Source organism: Aulonocara sp. 'chitande type north' Nkhata Bay, linkage group LG19 (genome assembly GCF_057382095.1).
Source record: "Aulonocara sp. 'chitande type north' Nkhata Bay isolate Kocher_YH1m ecotype deep benthic linkage group LG19, A_spYH_male_GT1.1, whole genome shotgun sequence".
NCBI lineage: Eukaryota > Metazoa > Chordata > Actinopteri > Cichliformes > Cichlidae > Aulonocara > Aulonocara sp. 'chitande type north' Nkhata Bay.
In genome coordinates, this window is record NC_141362.1 from 29,056,067 (window position 1) to 29,073,382 (window position 17,316).

At 41.1% G+C, this 17,316-nt stretch overlaps 1 protein-coding gene across 4 annotated transcripts in view; it reads left to right on the forward strand.

The window, feature by feature from the left end:
- The window catches only part of evla (Enah/Vasp-like a), a 40,683-nt gene that overhangs the window by 7,465 nt on the left and 15,902 nt on the right, over positions 1–17,316 (forward strand). For 2 of the 4 annotated variants that reach the window (XM_086275490.1, XM_086275489.1), the window contains exons 2-3: positions 14,250–14,418; positions 17,133–17,313. In XM_086275490.1, coding sequence (XP_086131616.1) covers positions 14,250–14,418; positions 17,133–17,313 — 350 coding nt within the window. Of the gene's footprint in view, positions 1–877; positions 1,341–14,249; positions 14,419–17,132; positions 17,314–17,316 lie in introns of those variants that run through there. The other 2 variants (XM_086275487.1, XM_086275492.1) reach the window with 2 other exon arrangements.

The following is a 17,316-nucleotide window of genomic DNA, read 5'->3' on the forward strand; positions in this document are numbered from 1 at the left end:
GCCAAGAGTAATTTCACTTGGCATGGCTGTTACCCCTGAATAACAAATCGCTGTTGATCGTGACCCCGGTTTAACCAATGTCAACGTGACACAGAGTGCCCTGTCACGCATCTTGGTGGTGGGACTCTGTCGTTTGGGTTGTTTGCTCTCTGAGCGGCATATGATGTCAGCCGTTAGAGCCGAGCGCATGTGAACCAGAGAGGTCAAAGGGTAATGCTCTGTCATCTTAACACTGGACTGCTGTCAGCCCAAGGTTGTGTGGATTTGTGTGTGAGAGCTTGAGAGGGAGATCGTTTATTTGTAGCCTGCAGGACAGCACACAGTGGACAGGGTCCTTTGCCAGAATCAAACCGGGAACGTTCTCTACCTCTGGTTTTATTACATTTGGATCGAATACTGCCGCTCCGCTCAACAATAACACCGATGCCTTCCAAAATGCCCCCACCTCCCTTTGCTGTCTCACCCAGGGAATCTAAACCAGATTGAGCGTTAGCTTGTGAGTTATTCAATAGCTTTTAATGGACATTTAGCACATACACACGCATGCACGCACACACATGCACACACCACCTCCAGTTAATGTGCATGCCCCGTGAGTGTTCATCCACTGTCCTCAGAGGTGGAGGACATCCCAGTCAATAGTAGCTGACCACAGTATAGACCACTGGTTGTTAATTCGGGCTCGGCTTATTTGGGTAGCTATGGCAACGGCAGGTCAGGAGGAGGGGCGGTTGGAGATAACAGCAGGACCCCCCCCCCCCTTTCATACATCCAGTAAACTGTAGTGTGTGTTTGGATTTGTTAGGGGAGGGGGGGGTGCTGCTGGTTGAGACGGATATGAGGTAATCTCCCTTGGGTTTTCAGTACAACAATAGCGCAGAGGTTCAGTGACAATCGCACATTCACAATCGTGTGTTAGGGATCGCTGGCTGGTCAGTGACTTCATCTCTGCCAGTCTGTCTGTCCGTCATCGCCTTTGTTCCTGGATGGAGGGGCCATCCTTCTGGATGTGAATGCAGCACTGCGAGAACTCGGGAATGTTCTAAATCTCATTTCGCTTCTAAGTGGATGATTTTAGTTACTCATGCAGCTGTTGCTCTTGTGCGTAATTTCTCGCAGGCTTTCAGGAGAGGATTAAACCGCTTTTAATAGGTTAGAGTTTAAATGTAACGCAGCAGCACAGAAGGGAGTTTGTGTTATAGAGTGACGCTGCTGCTGCTGCTGCTTTGTTTTGTTTTCCTGTTGACCAGCATGGACATACACCGGTTGCAAGCGCTGCGTTACTGCCTTCCTCAGAGTGTCAGTGACTCGGGATTGTTTTACAGCCACATCGCTGCCAGGTTTGTGCTGACACTTTGTTTGACGTCTGTCTGATCATTTCTATTTCCTGTAAGTAAGTCAGTGAGGATGAAGGGTGAAGATAGGAAGGAAGATGAAGGAAGGATGTCAAAGATGATAAAAATAGTTTGGGATGAGTAAAAAAAGTCTGATTGTTTAGTCGATGAGGTTTGATTATCGTCCACAAAGAAAGCACTGTAATATTCCAGCAGCACAGACGGACAAATCTTTCCCTGCTGTATTTTAATCAGAGCTGAAATACTAATCTGTCATCTTAATCTGGCCTCAGCAAACTGACACAGAATGGAGGCTATTTTGGATTAGTTATTGTGTGCATGGAGAATGTTAACTTTGCCATAAAGGTGGAATGAATCAGCTCTCTGTTTTTATGTTAAAAGTGCACAAAAGTGTGCAAAGTTTTGACTCTGATGTGTTTTGATGACTGTTCGCCTGATTGCAGCATTCCCATCAAAGCCAGAGATGCTGCCAGAAAGATGCGGTTCAGCGTGTGCACGTGATGCGACGCCGAGCATCTTCTTTATTCTAAACACGCTGCAGCTTCACACAGAGCATCTCTGAATAGCAGAGCTCTGTAAGGGCTCTATACATGTTTAATTCACACACGTGTTAAAGACTGCTTAGCTTCCGGCTAGAAAGGCAGCCTTTCAGGCCAGTGCACTTCCCCCCTCTCTCTCCTGGACGATGAAAGATCGAGGGAAGACATGGAAAAAGAGAGAAAGAGGGATATTTGGTCGCTGCTGATGTTCCAAATGAGAGCGGTAGGATCAAACAGCTCTGTTGGCTGCCTTGTTATCACAAGGGAGAAGAAGAACGAAAGGGGGAGGCTGGGGGTGTGAAAATAAAGGACAATGAGGATTTTATGACGAGATGTGCAGCCGCTGCTTAAAACTGACTTCCCGTCTAATACATGCAACTCCTGTTGTGTCTGCTGCAGCACTGAACACTGAAAATGCATACGATATTGTGAGCAATGTTAAATTTTTAAGTAAGAACGGGCATTTCATACAAAAGTACTGTTTCATATTCATTCTAAACTGCTCTTCAGAAATTGTCCCCCGACTCCAAACTCCTCTCAGATGGATATGTATCCTCGTGGTAGATTTATAGCCCCTTATTTTTCACACACATTATTGGCTTTTCGTCTTTCGTCTGGTTTGAATTGAAGATTTATTTGGGGGTATTTTAGCGTTTATTGGTGGTTGGGACAGTGAAGCAGATAGGAAAGGAGGGGGAACAACATGCAGGAAAAGCCTGGGGTGGAATCAAACTCATGTGCCACAGTGGCCTTGTGCCACCTACCTAAGCCAGCCAACCCAGGACCTGAACTCTATATTTTAAGATAAGCAATAGTTGTGTATCTGTTTCTATTTATTTTTCTTATAATTAATTGACTCCTCGAGTATTTTAAAATCATTTTATTTATTTGACCTGTAGAGGATATTCATTTAAACCTAAACCTGAATGAACAGGGAGAGAAGTGGCAGTGATAGGGGCAGAAACACAGACTGACGAAGGACACCAAGTACACAAAATATACAACATATAGATATCAAGTGTAATAAGCAAACTGTCTGATCATTGTTTATGTTTTACATGGCTCTGAATGAAAAGGATTGTGCTGCAGAAGGATTCAAACAACTGAACCTTTTCCACAGAACAACTGGGGCATTTGGCTAAGAACATAAGCACATTAATGCAGTTTGAAATTAATGCCATTAAGACCACATCACTCTGTTCTCTCTCATTTAGGCTTAGTTGCATTTTGCAATATTGTGCAGTATTCGTATATGAGTGGGGCGGGGGTCAGATAAATGCCCTGTGATCTATTAAGAGTGAGGCACAACATGATGGATCTGGGATGTGAAAGCCTTTGTGAATCGGCTGTGTGCTGTTGCTTTAAAATAGTCTTAGTTGTCTACTTAGCGGGACTGTGATACACGAGTTCAAAGGTCTTTTGAATAAGTACACCTCTGCTGTAGAATTAAATATATGTTACATTTGTTTTTCAGATTTCCAACTCCATATTTTTACTCTTGAACTCAGGAAAAGTACTTAAGGTGTTTTCACAGCTACACAAAAACCATCCTTTTCTGGGTGCAGCTGTCTGTAAAAAGCCCGTTTAGCTCCTCTCCCTTTAAGCCACACTTTTTCCGATTGGTCAACCCTCTGTAAAAGGAGATTTAAAGAGCTAAACAGCATGTGGGCGGGGCTCCAGGGCTCATATATTAAGGATATCCGCTCTCACTGACATCATACAGAGACAAGAGTGAAAAAAATCATGTCTGATACAGATTGTTTAGAGCAGTCTAAAGCCTGAGCTTCTCCCTCGTAGGCATTATTTGTACACTTACCCTCATTTTTTGAAAAACGTGGTCCATATTTGATATAATCTTCCATTATTATGGGACTAAATCTGTGACGGACATTAAAGAAAAGCAGAAATGGTCCCTTTAAGAGTCAGATTTGGCATGCTTGGCAAAATGCAGACAGCAAAAACACTGTAATTATAACTCTGTGAGTGTGTGTCACTCTTATTTATTTTTAATGACTGTGCTCCATATAGTTTAGTAGCAGTGTTAGGTTACATGCGGCAGTTACTACAACCCCTGCAATCTGGCCCCTGCCTCATATCTCACTGCATCCTTTAAACAGACTAAGTGTGTATAGCTTGCCGGGTTACCAGTGACCCAGCTTCACACTGTGTGTGAGCCACAGTGAGCTTGTGCTGTTTTTAGTTCCTCGGGCCTCCTTCCCTGCCTGTGCCTGTGAACACTACTTTCCCCCATGGAGCAGATTAGAGGTCTTGTACGAGAGTTAAGCCCGGGTTAATTTAGATTTAAGGCTGCAGTGAGGTAATGATCTGCCTGCTATGCTCTGTCTCTAATCCAGACAGACCTCTTCCTTCTGTCAGCCAGACCCCTTCACCCACTTAAACACACACACACAAAGAGAGAGTGGCATCCCGTCTCTAAATGTATGGCTTTGCCCTGCTCTAAAGCCACGGGGGCTATAATCCTCATTGTGAGCATAATAATAACACTAAACTGGATCCTTACTTTACAACCAATCTCTCTGTCCCTGTTTCTGGCCCTTCACTAAAAATATCTGTTACCATGTAATGGTGTATGTACACTATGGGTACCATAATATACTGTGTGTGGGTGTATAATTATGTATTTCTCTTCCTGTTTGGAAAAAAAAGGGGCAGCACCTCACATCACATCATAAGACTGACTGCCTCACCCTTAACGAGAAGATACTAAGAACCGAGGTGGATTTCTGGCTACTGTGCATGGTGTTAGTGGGTTATGTCTCTCCTTGTAGTTACAATTAATAATGTTTCAATGGAAACTTTTACAACAGTGGTTGCACTGTTGGTTGTTTGACTTCCTGACCTTTCCTACAACCAAATTTCCAATATGGGAGCAAATTCCTCTGCAGGAATGAAACATTTTTCACTTGAGGCTACTAATGTTTATTTCCCAAACATCTCCCTGACACTGACTGCATTTCTTTATTAGCTACAGCACCAACAAGGGATGCATAAAGCTGTGTAATTATCACTTCTGCTGCCTCTCTGGGTGCTTTATTCTCTCTCGGCTGGCTTTCGTTGTGCGGGAGGTTATGGTGGGTTTTTGTTTTTTTTAGGCTACTTAATTAGCATGAAATGAAACTCATTAGTTGGATAGATTAAGCTGTATTTGTGGCACCTCCAAGTTGCAGTGAATGATAACTGATGTGACAGTTGACAGAGTAATTAAGTGAGATTTATGGTGACGTGAAAGGCTGGGGGAAAGCAGAGGTGCTGAAAAAGACCTCGGGTATGATAGCATGGCATGTGTCTTATGTTTGGTCTCACTGCTTCTCCTTTTAGTTAATTAATTTTAGATAAAAGTTCTCCCGTATTATTAACCATGGCCAAAGTTTCAAATAGTATCCTCTATTGTGGTACATATGTAAAAATATACAGTAGGGAGCTGTACATTTTTATAGTAGATTACTGTTTTTTTCCCCTGCCAACGACAGAACTAATTGGATGGAAATGTTTAAGCACAAGTCATTAATTCAGAAGTGTTGTCATGGTTACTGCAGTCATTTTAGTTTTGCTGTGATTGTTGTGGGCGTGTGATGTGGTTCCCATTGATTACGTGCCTAAAAATAGTGTAGAGAAAAAAGTGTTATAGTTTAGCTAAAAATGGGCCACCGTGAACCAGAGTTCAACTTAGAGTAGTTGTTACTATGAGCAGTACAAGGGAGTAGGAGAAGAAATTGTTGTAATTTAACATGCAAATTTCTTGCAGTGCAGTGTTATTCCAGGAAAATTTAAAGGGAAAACTAACCTTCACTAACCTCTTTTTCTGTCATAGATTTGTCATGCATTTGTATCAACAGATCTCTGCTGACGGTGTATTTCTGTGACGCTTTAGTGTCCTTTAATAGTGTTTTTGACATCTAGTTTTCACAGAAACAAAGGCCTAACAATCCGATCCACGGTCATGAGCCGGCCACGCAGGGTCGTGCTTAATGACTCATCAGTTGTTCAGATCTGTTCGGGTGCCTTCCACTGTGAACCAGCAGGATGAAACAATTACCCCAGATACAAAAGCTAATTGCCATGATAACAGAAGCCCTGCCCCCCGGGTGCTACCCAAAGAAGACGCCTCGTGCAACCCACCACGACCCACTCGCATCCCTGCCAAGGTAGCACTAAATACAGCCAGTGATCTAATCTTTGATTTGCCAGACCTCACAGAAATATGAAACTTCTGTTTCTAATATGTCTCGACCCCTAACGTATGCTCTTAGTATTTTCTGGTCGTGATCAGTTTGAGGAGTCATTTCTGAAAATAACTGATCTCTGAGGGGAAACACTCAAATTGTATAATATAGGATTTGTGTGGAGGAGGGTGGGGTGAGGCAGGCACATATGTCTAACCATGTGTGCAGGGAAGTGCTTTGCTTAATTCAGAAGCCTGGGAATGTGGCCTCATTTTTACTGCTCGCCTATGAGGCTTTATTTGACATGAGGAAGGCTTCAGTGCACCAGAAGCCTTCATAGCTTTCTCTGTTCTTCTTTTATTTCTTTTCAATCACTGCCACTGTTCTCTTCTGCTACTTTTTCTTCTCACCGCACTCGGGCTGCCTTTGGGGTGGATTTATTATTCAGCTTTAGCCTACTTATTCCAGAAAAAACAAGGTGCAACGCTCAGATGGGATCTATTGGGGAAATCGCATCCACTTTTTCCAGGAAAGAACTTGAATATTCAGAGTACTTGTTTTCTCTGCACCAATACAAATACACCAGCCACTTTATCAGTTACAACTAGGAAGTCCTGGATTGGACTGCCGCTCGCCTTCAGAACTGCTTCAGTTCTTTATGGTATAGATTCAACAGTTGCTGGAAACATTTCTCAGAGATGCTGGTCCATATTTTGCACACAGTTGCTGCAGATTTGTTGGCTGCACATTCATGATCCAATCTCCTGTTCGACCACATCCCAAAGATGGTCTGTTGGATTGAGATCTGGTGGCTACGGAGGCCTTAAAGTGTCATCATCATTTGTGACTTCCAATTGTAAGCAGCCATTGATACAAAGAAGGATGAATGCATGCTTTCATGTTATTTACACCAAATTCTGACATTGCTATCTGATTGCTCAAGCAGAAATCGAGACTCATCAGTTCAGGCAATATTTTCCAGTATTGTGCTGTCCAGTCAAAACAGCATACAAATTGTAGCCTCCCTTTTGCTGTTCTTTCTGACAGGAGTAGCACCTGGTGTGGTCGTCTGCTGCCATAGTGCTTCTATGTGCATTGAGAGATGCTCTTCTGCATACCTACTACTTACTATTGCCTTCCTATCAGACCAAAGTAATCTGGCCACTCTCTTTTGATTTTTGCCCAGAGAACTGTGGATATTTTGTCTTTTTTTTTTTTAGACGATTCGTTAAAAGGTTGTGCAAACATATCAGCAGTTTTTGAAATACTCACCAGCACGTCTGACCCCAACACTTACCTAAATCACCTTTTTTCCACATTCTGATGTTTAGTTTGAACTTCAGCAGTGGGTCATTTTCACATGTCTACATGCCTAAATGCTTTGAGTTCCTGCCATGTGATTGGCTGATTAGATATTTGTGTTAACAAGCAGTTCAACAGGTGGAGCCAGTTTAGAGGCTATTGATTAGGGCTGGGCCATATTATACCGTTCACGGTAATACCGGTATAATGTTAGGCAACGATAGGAAAATGAAATATCGCGATAGAATGGGAGTAAAACGCGCATGCGCAGTGCCTTTGTTTTCATACGCACATGGCCGATTGTTGAGTGAAACAGATGAACCAGAATTGGTTTGTAAAAATGGTGCAACTTCCGTGATGTGGAACTGGTTTGGTGTTTGTCCATCAGATACACAACAAAGCACATTTTTTTGCAGAACATGCAAGCAGCCGTTGTTATTGTCATATTTGTCGGACTAAGATGCTCTTAAATCTGGGAGTAATCAGGGTCCTAAACTCCGTATCTTCAGGTCAAACAACACTGCAGCATCACTTAGAGTTAAAAACTGTCTAAATTCTTTCATCTTTAATAAAACGATCAGCATTGCTGCTTTACCAGGTGTAACTATAAAGTTTAACTTCCAGGCATCCATGAAAACAAAAGTTATTACATTTAACGGAGTTAGAAGTTAGCAGGAAGCTAGCGGAAGTTAGCTCGCTAGTTTCGCTAGTTACCTAAGCATGATATTGCATGTTCTGACTGAGAGATTTCTGAAAAAAATCAAACGTACAGCTCTGCTATCACTTCCAACATAAATGAAGACAGGAAACTAAACAGCAGCGACGTTTGCAGGGTTACTGAAGTTGGGCTAGCTGGTATATAATGATGTGCTACGTGATCGCTAGCGACACAGCTATGTTAGCATAACATAAACAGTGAAGCTGGAGGACGAACACTAACACTTTTCCACTTATAAAAGTTAACGTGAAGGTTCTTCATGGTTAGAGACAAATGCAATCGCATGGCAGGATGCTGTAAACGGACCAAACTTCAGTCAGGAGAACAACTGAGATAATCCATCCACAATACGAGGTTAGTCATTACTATACTGCAACAACATGGGAATAGAGCAGCTGCCAGAGAATTCAACATTAATGAATCAATGGTACAGAAGTGGAGGAAGCAAGAAGAATGAGTTTAATAAAGTTTGATTTATCTGACTGCTTTGTTTCGCTTAATGTGCCTTATAATCCCGTGCACCTTATGGTCCGAAAAATGCGTACTGCACACTGCAGTTTAATGTTGCAAAGCACCTATTTTTAACTTCAGTGGATATTATACATGGTTATGCTCAGGATATGTCAGCCCATTTCTACTGGAAATGCCTTTTGGTTAAACTTTCAGCAAGGAATTTGCATTTGCACTGTTACATTTTTATAAAGCTTTAATGTACATAAAAACCAGCTTCTTGTTTAAGTGAAAATAAATGGAAGGTTGTCTTTTTGCGCTAGTAATGTTGTGGAGTTGTATTTTGTCTCGCATCAATTATATCGTCAGTTATATCGTTATCGCAAATTTTCAAATATATATCGTGATAAATATTTTTGGCCATATCGCCCTGCTCTACTAGTGATTGTATATTAAATAAAACATGAATGTACAGGCTTATAGAACTGCTTTCTGCTGAATGCAGGTCTCATTAGCCTGTCAATATAATGTAAAAAACACATGTATTTCTTTTTCTATTCATGAGATGAATTATGCACTTTAAAGATATAAGATGTAGTCAATAAAGAACAGAAGAGTGGCCTGGAGTCTGAAACTGCCCAAATGATCAATGCACTATAGTTCATGCAAGCTTTCTGCACTTTGATGAAATCGCTTTCATTAGCCATAATCAATACTTTTAATTTAGCATGCATGTAAAAGGTCACTTGTAATGATGAGGCCATAGTGAAATATTACCTTACTCTGCATGTCCTCTGAGCTCTACACAGCTCAACGATTTCTGTCTTTTACATTTTAACATGGCACATAAATAAAGTGCAGATGTGACATTTTAAAAGCAGACTGCTATATAAACAAAAAAGCCTGCTGCAGCCGTAATGTATGTCACAGAAATGTGCCAAAAAAATCAGTCTTTCACAGAAGAACTTTCTGGTCTATGTTGGCTGTCTCAGTTACATAAAATGAGCCTGGCTCCTGCGTTATAACATGCTACTGCCAGCCCAATTGCAATTATTCATGCAGTTTTTTAAGCTACTCTTCTTATTGTTTAGTCTTAGCCTAGCTTTATTATCACACCTGCAAAGTGTCTACCTATTTTCAGCTACTTATATCTGCAGTCTTATTCATTTGGTCACTACCCACAGCTTGGGACCATAAATGGGGGTGGTAGGCCTGTTCAAAAATAGTGTTAAGAATTGATTAAGTATAAACCTCAATATTCCGCTGTCCTCTGTACAACCTTGAACATCAGTTTGATTCAACATGTTAATTTTAATGTCACTGATTTTGATATTTAGCCACAGCTGACCTTTTTCAGATTATGCCATATCGCCTTTCGTCACAAACACATAGTCACAGCCTCTCCTGTGTGTCATCTCTTACTCAGTCATCTTTGCTTTCTGCCTGAAAATCAACCAGTTCACTTTCTTTTTTAAGGTGAGCTATCATTCTAATTTACAGATTTGTATTCTTATTCTTAGACTACCTATTTTTATTACACTGGGCCTTAATTCTGCACCTCAGTTCATCTGCTGTCCTCTCCTCCTCCCACTTCAAGCTCGCTTTCTTCTGACTTGATGCCTCTGGATTTCAGAAGGCTTAAACAACAGATTGCTGGGTTCATAGCCAGAGTTTTATGCCTAAGATGATCATATTAAAGATATCTCCTCGCTTTCACATCATGCGGATTCTTAACTGGAAATACAAACTGCCTGAAAGCAAGCGCATAGAGAGGTTTGAAGCCTCTGCTTTCAGTTCACCGGCATCATTTGCACAGTTTGTATTGTTGCGTTCTTTGAAACTGAGCATTTTTAATATGAGCATCTACTATCCTCATGCTCTACCTATTTTCTTTTCTCTCTTGTTCCTTGCCATATGATCTATACTCCAGCACCCCCAAATAGTAGATCACACACAGAAGCATTTAGCACACTATCGAAATTGGTGAGAGCTCCTGTGTTATGGTCCTAATTCACACTTTTATACTCCTACAGTCCTCCTGTTTTTCCCTTTTTTTGCTTTATATCACATGATGTGTTGATTGAGTAACATGCAATGTCTAAGGATCAACTAGACAAGACGGACATATTTTTTTTTAACTTGTTGAGGAGAACTGAAACCATCCAACCTCTGGCACAAACTGCTCCAGAAATAGGGTCTGTTTTTGTAAGAAGATCCATCGCAGAGATGCAGCCGCCTCCCTTTTCCCCGCCCTGATCTGCCCCACTGGGACTGCGGTGGTCTGTCAGATCTCTGAAGTGGAGAGAAGTGTCTGTTATGTGATTAGAGGGTCCGTTAAACGTATTTAGAGGCCGTTTGTACTTGTCCCGCATCGTTTTGCATTGCTAGATTATAAGTTGATTTTAACTCTAAGCTTGGCTAAGCAGAAGCAATGTGTTTGTATCTATTTTAGATGCCAAGAAATGTGGAGGTTAAGGATGAATCATACCTATCAAATACACAGATCAACCTGCCCAATACTGTACGGCCCTCATCGTGCCACCAAAACAGCTCTGACCCATCAGGTCATAAACATGGGAGCCTTTTGGTCCACTTGGTTGTGGGTTAAGTCTTCAGTATTTTCAACACATGCTTGATCAGATTTGGATCGTGGGAGTTTGTGTGTTTTCATTCCTAAATAACATTCACTCAGTTGCCAGGACTCCTGATTTTTCCAGCATATCATTGCAGTGCAATGGCATGATCGGTGTTATTCAGGGGTTTTAATTTTGTCTGATAAAACTTGCAATTCTTTCCTGCAGCGGATTGCTTTGTGTTTCAGATTTGTGCTATTTTCAGGGGACTTCATATTTCCGTCTGCCCGCCTGAATTTCCTGTTTCATTTTGAAGTTCCTGTTTGTCCCCAGACAGAGATTTTTTTTTATTGTGTAACCATTTTCCAGGCATCAGCGCTCACTTTTGTCTTGCTTTTTACTCTCACATGGTGATATTGCTGCCGGTTAGCTCAACAGCAGTTGTGCAGTGGGGAGAGATGGATACTTGACAGAGGGAGGGAGGTTGTAACCGTGGGAGTCCGTCTGTCAAGCGAGTTTTAAAGTCTCCTCCCTTAGGAGCGCTGCGATGTGCTGCTCACTTTGTTCAGACATTTTTACCCAAAAATGATGCACTCGACACAGCTGTCATGTGTCAGAGCGGTGCTTTTATTTTGACATTCCCAGATAAGTGGTTTCGAAGGGATCGGAAAACATTTTGACAGCAGGTTATTTTATACCACTAATAACATTTCTTATTTTACAACGTCTTTATCAGAAAACATCACTTCCTTGTCTGACTTACATTTTCTGAATAATATAGGAATTTACTGCATGGGTGAATCCAATAGAAAATGCTGCTATCTCATCATCGCTGACTTTTTTGTGAGGCTGTTAAAACAACCACAAGGGAACCAGAGAGCAGCTGATTGCAGGAAAGTAAGAGGAAGCCGGCTGAGACCGAACATGTTAGTGCTGCACCGGGGGGTCTCTCAGGTGTCATGCTGTCTTCCTCCTGCAGAGCGGCACGTTGAAGGAAAGGATGTCAGAGAAGGGTCTCATACGGTGGCATTTCAGCGCTGATGTCCTCAGAGCCTTTGCAGCAAATCGTGGCTCCTAATAAATTCTGTGCAAACCAACCTTCTTTTCACATCTCCTGTATTCTAATTTTTGCCTCATAACTTTTGCACTGTCCACTTCCTGCTGTGACAAAACAAATTTCCCACGTGTGGGACTAATAAAGGTTATCTTATCTTATCTTAACTTATCTTAGCCGTCTGTTATTTTTATTGATCATTTAATTTTAGTAAATTGTTCTGTCTGTAACAAGGTGGCATATAATAAGTTCAGTGGCACTTTTAAATATTCTCTCTGCAATTTTGCATGCATTTTTTTGTCTTTTCAGTCATTTGAAAGTCTCAGTTGACTATATTCATATTGAATTATATATTCTATATTAAAACCATATCCAAACTGTAAACCTAAAGGCAGCTACAGTTTGTTCATTTATCCATTTTTGAAAGGACAAATGGGACCGGCACGCCCTGAATAATTCACAGCCTTTAATTGTGCAAGCATAAGAGAGCAGCTGTGTCAGCTGCTGAGAACCTTGACATTATTGCCAATTGATCCACTTGCCAACCAAAGGACGAGAGGACATAGACTGTATATAAAAGATGGACACAACAGACTTACACACTAAATATCTAATCTAACAGAGAAAAAGGTCATGCAATAGGAACCGCTCCTTAAAGCGTGCCATGCCCTTTTTGTTGTATGTGTTCTTCTGACTGAGGCCATATTTTACCAAATGAACTTTATATTTCATTTAGTTGAAATGAACAATTGAGATGGTAAACTGATTTTTGCTCAGGTCATAAATCAAGTAAGAAATAGGGTCATTTTCCCATAGACTTCTGTACAGTCTTGATTTCTTTTATAGCTATAGCCGCCCCTTGTACCGGATGAAGGCGTCACTTTTCAGTCCCAGGTGCAATGAGAGGCCTCTTATAAATATAGTCTATGGTACCTCCCTGTGAAATGTGAGGAGTTTGCTGATTTCCTATATTGTTAAAGCTGGAATGAATTCTGTGATTTGTAATCTGTTTCTGAATATTTTTGCCAGCTAATCCGCTCCTTCAGTGTGGGAAGTTTTGTTATGCTCTATGTTATTTTTCACAAACTGTTGCAGAGTTTAAGGCAATGTGCACACAACCAGCGCTTTGTTAGTTTTCTTTCTCCGGCCCTCACACCTTCAGGCTGCTAATGTGTCTAACGTCCAGAGAGTGTCAATCTCTGAGGTGCTGAAAGTGGAAATTTCAGGAACTTGAAGTTGTCACCTGTTCTTTTCCTCGCCACCTTCTCACATGTGCTTCCACGCTGTGGCTTCAGCAGCATGAGTTCACTTTTAGGAGCGCGTGCTGCTAAAGTCAAGGCGGTCGCCACACGCAAAAAAACGAGTTAAACTTTTACAAAGCTGCGTCCGCTGTAACTGATAATTTTGTGATGTGACTTGTGTAAGCCACATCAGTCAGTGGCCAAATGCATCTCTACACTGAAGTAATTTCTTTGCAGTTCTGTGGTTGTGAACACGGTTATTTAATGCTCACTGGTAGCCGTGTGTCCTCTGACTTTTCATTAGCTTCTTACCAAGGGTGCCTGTAGCTGGCAACATGTGTGCTGATCAAACACATGTTTTTAACACAGTGTGTCATTAGCCAGCACGCCACACACACTCACACACACCCTTCTGCATCGATGCCTGTTTTGTTTTTTTATGAAACTGCACCACAGTAAAGGCCACAAGGAAAAGGGGAATTTTCCAGAGTTTAGTTTTAGTTTGAGGTCTTGTTTATAGATTTTAAAAACAGCAACCCGTCCTTTACTCAGCACATGCACGGCACATATATAAGCTGTCAGATTCCTACAGTGGCAAAATGTTCCTCCTTAAGTGGTGACTGAAAAAAGGTGTGGCTCGCCAGTCCCAGTGGCCCTCGGCTCACCAGAAAATTACACACTAAATCTGTTTCACTGGTTTTATTTTATTGACTGCCGTTATATTTGCTTTTAAGGTCAACGCTGACAGTATAAAGAGTGAAACGAAGCACTTTTTCTAGGATGTTTACCAGACCTTCTGATCTTGTGTTCCCTCTCCCCTTCTTCTATACCAGTGAACAGAGTATCTGCCAGGCGCGGGCCTCTGTGATGGTCTACGATGATGCCAGTAAGAAATGGGTGCCCATCAAGCCTGGGCAACAGGGCTTCAGCCGAATCAACATCTACCACAATACTGCCAACAACACCTTCAGAGTGGTGGGCGTTAAACTGCAGGACCAGCAGGTGAGAGTCACAAGCAACCAGCAGCGCACGTCGCATGACGAGTGGATGTTTCGCTGGATAGTGTTAGTGACAATTCAGTATAAATACAAATCTATTGATTTTTCTATTTCCATATAAGGTTGTAGATTACTATTATTTTTATAATTTACTGTATCACTAAAACAGAGAGGATTTCCAATTATACACTCACCAGCTACTTTATTAGGTACGCTTTGCTAGTCCTGAGTTGGACTTCCTCTAACCTTAAGAACTGGCTTAATTCTTAATTTTTTATTCAGCAACTCTCACATCTGGAGACACAGATGTTGCTTGACAAAGACATGATAGCATCACACAGTCCTGGAGACTTGTCTGGTGCATGTTGATTATGTCCAGCACATCCCAGAAGCACTCTGTTGGATGTAGATCTGGTGACTGTGGAAGTAGAGAGAACTCAAACGGCATCTCAAGATGTAGCCTCAGTTTCCTTTTGTTAGCTGGCATTAGTGGCACCTGGTGTGGATGCTGTAGAACATCTGCTTCAAGCATCAAAATGCTGGACATTCAGAGATGGTCTTCTGCACTGATACTTACTGATTGTAACAAGTAGTTATTTGAGTTTCTGTTGCCAACCATCAACTCAAAGCCGCCTGGTCATTATCCTCTGACGTCTGGCATCAATAACTAAACTGCTGCTCACTGGATGTTTTTGTCTTTTTGGACCAATCTGAAATTCCAGCAGATGAACAGTTTCTGAGATACTCAGACTATCTGACACCAGACATCATGCCACATTGAAAATCACTTAAGCCAACTTTTTCCTTCATTCTGATGCTCGATTTTAACTTCATCAGGTCGTCTCGACCATGTTTACATGCGTAAATCCATTCAGTTGCTGCAAAGAAACACTGCTGATATTCATGACTGGATTTGTGTTTTCACTCCTGTTTTAATGGTTCTTTAGTTTTATATGGTTCAGACTGCTGATTTCGTTTATCTTCATGCAGTTGTTATTGTGTCATACGCATGCAAGATAATAGCTCATGGTTTATAGATTGCATTTCAGAAAATGTAATCCCTCTTTTGCTCTGCACGTGGACTAGTTTAATGGCCGGCTGAGGCATACCTGCTCAGACGTGACTACAAATAAACTATAAACCAGGAAGCTTCAGCTACAAAAAAATCTTCCCTGCTCACGGGTCTGCATATTCATATTCATCATAAAGATGCAGTTAAATAGTTTTTATAAGGTTCTTAATAAGAGCAATCAATAAATCATTGCTACAGTCTACATACTAAATACTATGCTAAACCCTGTCCCTTATAAACACATGTTTATTCCCCTTTTTTTTAGAATAGTTAAGCCTGCAAGAATATTTATTAAGTAGGGGTGTTTTTTAACACATTTCACCGTGTATCTTCAGTATCATATGTATTTTCAGCTGTATCTTAATTTAATCGTTATAAGCTTTGATCTTCAAGTCCCTGTAAGCTTGTTTTTCTGTAGTTTGACCACAAGTGTGCAGTATAGAGTGAAATACAACATGATCTGAACAGAGACAGTTTGTTCATCATCTATCATTTGATCTGGAATAAAATGTACAAGATACATGATCTTGTTAAAGGCACTCAGATTATTATCAGACCGTTTAAAAGCAGGAATTCTTCAGTTCTTTAGATAGATGATATTTCGGAGATTGTGCTGCACACTTTACACAGAATATGCAGTACGGAGCTGCTGCTGCTGGGTGCGTTCAGCATTACAAGTCTAGAAGGACTTTGTTTAATGCTTTCAGTTTACTCAGACAGATCATCACTAAAATGATTTAAAAGAAGAAAATGTGGACAAAATAAAGATCATTAATCCCCCAAATGAGACAAAAACAACCTGAAATCTTTAACAAACAAGTTTTTACCTCTGTATTTGTTTATAGTTTCATTAGAGAGACAAGTCGGAGCCCAACATAGGTTTGAAACAAAAACTGTGACATTAATAAAATCATTTAATCTACGCAGCTGAATTCCTGCTAAACATTTCAGAATAGGCCTCATCCTCTGATGAACTGCTAACATTGAGTCTGATGGCTGTCGATCATGTTACAGACAGAAGCCGTCGTCGTAATAGCATATTTAGGATGTTCATCATAAGAGGTTTTATTGCTGTTGCTATAACTACAGTTATAAATTTTTTCCAAGTACTTATATCTTGTATGAATAAGGTTCATTGCCTGGGTCTACCTGCTATGACCTTTAGCATAATAATCAAAAATCTAGCTATTCCAGTTAGGATGAACTTCTTTATAATGTTAGCAGAGCTTACTGCCTTCATAAAAAGCAGGTAGACATGTATTTATTTAAGGATTTTTCTGGACAGCTCATATATATGTTCAGCATGTCACTGGTTAATATTATGCTCATCAGGTATGCAAGTAATTCCTGTGAGCACAGCAGCCTCATCCACTGTCTGCTGAAAGGAGGGTTCCCCTAAATGGATATAGCTTTTTCAGCCAGGATGAACTGAAAGCTCAGTATAAGATAAATAAATTGAACTCTGAGTCTTGTAAAAGTATGTCAGGAGAGTCATTAATAAAACATATGGATGTGAAAATTAGAATAATACATCTACTTTAACAATAATAAATTCTAACCTTGGCAGAACTAATTGGCAAATATTGAGTTCCTGTCTTAGATGATCACATTCACGTACACCGATTCTTTTCTTTCTTCCAACAAAGGTGGTGATCAACTATTCCATAGTGAAGGGCCTGAAGTACAATCAGGCCACCCCGACCTTCCATCAGTGGCGTGATGCCCGGCAGGTCTACGGGCTGAACTTTGCCAGTAAGGAGGAGGCCACCACCTTCTCCAACGCCATGCTGTTCGCCCTCAACGTCCTCAGCTCACCTGACAGCGGAGGTG